We start from the raw sequence: 6,578 nt of genomic DNA, 5'->3' as shown, positions 1-6,578 counted from the left end.
GCTGTGGGGAGCAGCTTCTGTTTACCTTCCGGTGGACGTCTTGTAACGGGCGGAATGCCGCCGTGGTAAGCGCAGCGGTGACCCTGCCCTCCGGGAACCGCCGTGGATGTGCCGGTGCGATGAGAGTATTTCTGTAGGTGCTTGGAGGGCATTGCTTGTACCACGTCCGTTTTAAGGGCCGTTACGCGTGTGTCTCCCCTTCAGTTTGATCTAGGATCAAGAATGACTGGTGCATGCTATAATATTTTTTGCATAATAGCTCGGGATGGTGTCAGTTAACAGACTAGCGTTGCTAATAGGTGATAACTGTTGTCTTTAGAAGCAGCCGTTTCAAATAAAATTTGACCTTATATAGTTGAACTTTTTTTTTTTTTTGGAAGGGGCACACGGTCCTCCAGCTGTAAGACAGGAAAATGGTAGCCAGAGAGGGGAATCGGAAATAAACATCTTGTGTTGCAATACATGCAAAAGGCCATATGAACAGTCTACAAGTGAAGAACATATTGCAAAGCGTGTAAAACATGATGAAGTATACTCAGCGCCAACAGTCAGTGAAGATAAATTTTCATATATGGGTGAGGTCTTTCATTATTCCCGTAATTCTTTTCAGTTCTTTGCACTCTTTCACAAGTAACAAGTGTAATTATTAGAAAGCTTTTGGGGAGGTTTGTGTGTGGCAGCATCAGGCCTAGCATAACATTGTTTCTTTTTAAAACGGAAATGTGAGCCACGATATATTTGTTCACATTGTCTTTCAGTGTAATTTTAATTGGCTTTAACTGGTATCAACGTCTAGTGTAATCTGATTGTTGTAGGTGTGATTTTATGTGTGTCTGGATTACAGACTATATTTAAATATACAGATATAGCTGGGAAGTTTTAAGTTGACTGAAGAAGATGGGAACTGTAGTGAGAATGTGGAACTTGGGGCAGAGGTGCTTCTTGAGGCTGACTAACCTGACACCAGTTGAGGGTGTGAAGCTGCAGTGGGACTTCTGGTGTTCCGCATTACGAATTTACATGGCTTCTGTAGTTAACTTTTTGAAGGGCTCTCTGGGGGGGGAAGTTTTGGGGATTAATCTGCTGGCAGACGTTTCTGTTTGCTTAAAGAGTACATCCTTGAAGGAGTGCTTTAACTTCTGCTTTTGGTAATTCTTTTGTAGGTGACTTTGCAGTCGTTTATACAGATGGTTGTTGCTCAGGTAATGGACGTAATAGGGCACGTGCTGGAATAGGTGTCTACTGGGGACCAGGCCACCCTTTGTAAGTATCTGGATGGATTCTTTTTTTAAAATATATTACTGTTTGTTTTGTGTGTGATTTACAATACCAGCCTCCTTTTGAATATGTAGCCCTGCTGTTAAGACTCATAATGACAGTGCTATGAGACTAGTGAGTTACTGAGGGGAAAAGAGAAATCCGTTTCTCTGGGAGGTAAGAATGTGGGGAAAACCAACTGGAAATAATACTTTTAGGGGCTGAAGCTATAATTCAAGTGATGCAGAAAGTTTTAAAATAGGTGTAGGTGTGCAGAGAAGACAACAAATATAGTTGCATATTGATGGCAGGTCCAAATATGCAGGTTGCATTGTGCAGGTAGAAGTTAGAGCTAGAGTATCTATTCATCCTCCTTTATAAAAAGAAAAGCAGTTATCCTATTTGTTTTTCTAATGTGTAGTCATTATACACCATTCTGAATATTTGGGGTAGCTAATCCACTATTCATTCCTTGGACACAGAAACACCAGTGAAAGACTTCCTGGACGGCAGACTAATCAAAGAGCAGAAATACATGTAAGTAGTAAATGTCCTAAAATGCTTCTGCATGTTAGACTGCAGTAGTATGCTCATGACTATTTCAACTCTGGCCTTGAGAAACCAGTTATGGAGCTGTGAGGGAAGTACACAAAATGTCAGGAGTTATGACTTGAAACAAATAATTCTCTTCAAGTTTTATTGATCTTTATTGGTTTTGAACAAGGTAATTCACCTTGAGAATTCCTAATTATCATCAGGCCAAGCACAGCTATTTAAAACAGCCTTGCATTAGGAAAGCCTGGTTCTCAAATCTGGATAGCATCCTTTGCATTTTTAATGTGCGTATCTCAGACCTTGGGGTTAGGGCTGCTGAGCAGCGGTTGAGAGGAGAATAGGCTTCTTATTGTACTGGGATCAGAGTGCCATATTCCTTAGATAAATATAACAAACAATTCTAGGCACTCAGGAGTAAATTCTGGTACTTCTGAAGTAAACTTCTGTTGGCAACAGCAGATTTAGTCTCCCCTTCTCACCTCATCTTAATTCTGGTACTGCTGCTCTCCTGCACCGTGTGTTTGGAGATGAACTGAAATGAGAAATCAATCTGCCTAAAAACTACGGGAAGTTCATTTTAGTGAGGGACAAGCAGAGATAATGGTGGTGTGCCAGGGGTCAAATTTGTCACTAAAGAGCTTTTCAGCTCTACATCCAGACCCAGTCACTTCTCCCTCTTATTATATTTCATAGCACCAGAAAAACCCAAACAACCTTTTAGGGGTTCCAGACTGTTGGAACTGGTATGAATCCTTCCTCCTTAAAGTTACGAAGAAAATGCCTAAAACTTGGTGTGCAGTTGATGGAGGCTTTGATAGAAAATTGGGCAGAGAGCTACTCCTCTAGTACAGAGTTGAACCTCAGAATGTTTTGGTTTTTTTTTTTGCCGTGAAACTTAAGTGGCTCCCTGTTTGCCTGATTCATTAAGTGGTCGTTTGCATGCACAGTCTTGGGAACCTCTTGCTCTAAAGCATGTTGATACTCATTGATGGAGAGATTACAGTAATATTCTTTGTAATTCTGTGTTAGCATCAGGTACTTTGCTGGTATTTTAATTGCATGTGTTCAAATCCTGTTCTGAACTGTGATTCTATTGAAATGTTCTTAAGGCAGCCTGCAAAGCAATAGAGCAAGCAAAGAGTCAAAACATCAAGAAACTAATTATCTACACTGATAGCAAGTTCACTATTAATGGTAAGTTAACAATTTTAGTTTTCCTGCTGCTTCAAGACATGCTGCGCGCTATTTCATTACAGAAGGCCCACAGAACATACTGAGTCCTGGGGAGAAGGATATGCATAACTTATTTCAATGCTCATGACTGCTTGGGGGAAAAGCTTCAGAATATTACAGGGATCACCTGCTAACTGCATGAAATACAAGTAGAGACAAAGTGCCTGTTACAGTAAAGGCTGACAGAAGTAACTACAGGATTTTTGTCTTATGGTATTTAGTATGACACAAAGCCTAGAAAAACTGTTGTTCATGTATAGTCTGTTAAGGATGTACTCAGGAGAGCACTCGGAAGTTGTTGTAGTAACCCTGTAGGTTTTTTGTTTGTTGGATTGGAGAGGCTGTCTTAATACACATATGTGAAGTACGTTCAAGTTTCCTTGCTTTTTACATGTAGACTACACTTCCAAGCTTTCACGCTACACTAGAAGACTAACTAGCCAGAGATGATATGTGCTCAGAGTATGTATTTAAAGTTTCACCTTCATTCAAAGATTTGGAAAAACTAATTTTATTCCCTATAAATACTATATGAAGCAGGCAGTAAGACTTAATTTCTGAATAAAACTTCTTCCTCTTTCCCCAAGATCATCAGATTTTACTCCCGTGGTGATATGGAACTGCATAAGTATTTTTTCTTTGTATTCCACATTTTTACAAAGGGAGTACATGTGTTTGCCATTTCCAGATCACTTTGGAGTTTTTTTTTTTCCTTTTTCAGGTGGCTCATGTTTAGAAGTAAAGGAAAACTTACCTTGAAATACTCTGATGTCACCTTGAGTAGCAATACCCTAGAAAGGACAGAAAGCTACTGAGTAGGAACAAGTGACTGCTAGTCAAGGAAGAAGTTGCTGGAGCTGTCACTTGCTGCTTGTTTCAAATTCTGTTAGCTTGCATGTGCATGAAAGAGGTTCTGTCCAGAAGTGAAAAGTGTCGAGGACTTGTGCCCTGTCCTCCTGATTCTAGTTTGTAAATGTTAAGAAAAAACTTAAAGGAATTTTCCATTGCTTCTCCCTAGGGATCATCTTGTAAATCTCATTTGAGTAGCTTATTTTCCCCAAAAGATTTAGGTATAGCATTTCCTATAGGAGCAGAATGTGTGTGTGGTGGTTTCCACACACACACACCCCAACCTTGGAGGTGGTGGTTTTTTTTTAGTCTCTGCTAGAAGCATTCTGGAAAAGGGAAGAGTAAAAGAAAGAGTCTCTACTCTTTGGGACTGGGTGTTGCATGCATGTTCAATAGAATCCAAGTGCATAATTTGTTGCAGGAAGCAAGTTCGAAGCATTAAGGAGCAATGAAACATCTTTGCAATTCTTTGTTTTGTGGGAGAAAAGTCTATACCATCTTGTCTGTCAAACTGGTGTTACGAAGGAGGAAAGTTGCTGTGTCGGGTAAAATTCCTGTTAAACTTTGTTGTGAGACTTAAGTATGAGGGAGGAAAAGAAGAATCTTTAGGTGTGATGTCTTGGTCACACCTTATTTTTGCTTGCAGTTTGCGCTTGCGTTTTGGGTCATTGTGGTGCAGGTTCCACTCTTTTTTTAATCAAAGTTATTTTGTAAATGTGACTAGGAGTTATTTTTTAAAATGCCAGAGAAGGATTGTGGTTAAGTACAAATGGATGTGGTTTGTTTTTTAGGAGGTTTGGTGTGCAAGATTGGTGATTCTCTATTTGGTTCAGGTCTGTTTGTCATGATAGCAGTAAGGGTGTCTATCATTGTCAAGACCAGTGAAGATATTTTAAAAAAACCCAACCCTTATTTAAGGAGTAATATAGTAAATTTTCTGGCCAGCAAGGGATGGCCAGAGTGTTAAATCTTGTTCTGTAGAAATCTGCTTATGTGGCTATTCTCCAAAGGATTCTGTTTAGTGTGCAGAAGCCGTAAGACAGGTGGCCGTCTGTTTTTCCTCTATGCAAGTATCTGTTTGGGAAAACATGGTAGGGTAATTGAAGTAATAATGGAAAAATAACAGTCCTGAAAGACAGTAGTGGAGAACCAAACAAGAATATCTTCCATCTCCGGTGTCTTTGCCTGAGACTTTGTACAGAGTTAACGTCTTGTTAAAAGGCTGTTTGCTCCATCTTGATCCTTGCTGGCTTCTTTAATAGCATTTTTATGGTAATGTTCCATTTGCATAGGTATTACCAGCTGGGTTGACAACTGGAAAACAAATGGCTGGAGAACAAGTTCAGGAGGAAGTGTAATAAATAAAGAAGATTTTGAAAGACTTGATAATCTATCAAAAGGCATAGAGATTCAGTGGGTAAGCACCTCATTTCTTAATGACATCTTAAACACGCTTCTTGTAAAAACTTGCAAGTATGACCATAACTAGGAATTTTATACAGCATAATATTGTACATCCATAGGTAAAACCATAAATACAGAAAAGCTGCTTGTTTTATTTAAAGCAAATAAGCAACATAATACTGGTTCCAAGAGCCTAGGTTTAATTTATTAAAATGCGTGTTTATATTTGTTTTCTATCTCTTGTTACTACTTAGAAAATGCCTGCAATAATTATTTTTAGTTTGTTAGTACTGTTAGCAGATGAAACTTCTGTTCCTGGAAATCTAAGCTTAAAACATAACTGTCTTTTTGAGTCATATCTGAATTTCTGGATTTGCTTTTCAGAACTCTTAAGGTGCTGGTTTGTTGGTGTAACTCAATCACATGAGTGTCTTTAAGCTGGGAAAACTAAGAGTATAACCCCAAATAAACTAAATCTAGTTTTCTGTACCTTAACTGTGTTTTTTCTGAGAAAACTGGGCACAGAAAGGTCTTTAAAATACCCTTTTATAAGTTTTAAATTGTTTCGCTCACCAGTAAAGAAGTAAAACAACTTCTATATAGGTATTCCTGGTAAAATGTATTTTTTTTGTAACCTCTAATATCAATGCTAAACATTGTAGGGGATATATTCCCTCCCTTCCTTCTAAATTTTACTCTAATTGTGGTATGTAACTACTGATTCTAGAAATAAATCTCTGTACCATTGACTTCATGGCTGCTAATGGCATATTTATTGGGCTTCTGTCTTTACTCTGTAGAAGATAGGATGACGTAGATCTTTAATGTGCACTTCTATGGGAAATCTATTGCATATATTCTTCCATTCATTGGTAGAATGAATTTGGCGGCTCACGGCTTAGACAGGTGTCCTCTTTGCTAGGTAAAAAAACTGGCTGGACGGCCGGGCCCAGAGGGTGGTGGTGAATGGAGTTCAATCCAGTTGGCGGCCGGTCACGAGCGGTGTTCCCCAGGGCTTGGTTTTGGGGCCGATCTTGTTCAATATCTTTATCAATGATCTGGACAAGGGGATCGAGTGCACCCTCAGTAAGTTTGCAGACGACACCAAGTTGGACAGGAGTGTTGATCTGCTCGAGGGTAGGAAGGCTCTGCAGAGGGACCTGGACAGGCTGGATCGATGGGCCGAGGCCAACTGTATGAGATTCAACAAGGCCAAGTGCCGGGTCCTGCACTTCGGCCACAACAACCCCATGCAGCGCTACAGGCTTGGGGAAGAGTGG

General features: G+C 39.7%; 1 protein-coding gene across 1 annotated transcript in view; it reads left to right on the top strand.

Annotated features, from left to right (window-relative positions):
* The first annotated feature begins 381 nt into the window (after window positions 1-381).
* RNASEH1 (ribonuclease H1) overlaps window positions 382-6,578 on the top strand; it is an 8,546-nt gene continuing 2,349 nt past the window's right edge. Inside the window, exons 1-5 of the mRNA XM_009329300.1 lie at window positions 382-575; window positions 1,164-1,263; window positions 1,740-1,794; window positions 2,922-3,006; window positions 5,187-5,311. Of these exons, the coding sequence (XP_009327575.1) occupies window positions 572-575; window positions 1,164-1,263; window positions 1,740-1,794; window positions 2,922-3,006; window positions 5,187-5,311 (369 nt within the window). The 5' untranslated portion in view covers window positions 382-571. The remainder of the gene's footprint in view (window positions 576-1,163; window positions 1,264-1,739; window positions 1,795-2,921; window positions 3,007-5,186; window positions 5,312-6,578) is intronic.

The sequence above is a fragment of the Pygoscelis adeliae genome, unplaced genomic scaffold (assembly GCF_000699105.1).
Source record: "Pygoscelis adeliae isolate BGI_AS28 unplaced genomic scaffold, ASM69910v1 Scaffold17, whole genome shotgun sequence".
Lineage (NCBI taxonomy): Eukaryota > Metazoa > Chordata > Aves > Sphenisciformes > Spheniscidae > Pygoscelis > Pygoscelis adeliae.
Note: the sequence above shows the minus strand (reverse complement) of the source record. Positions and strands in the feature narration are given on the sequence as shown.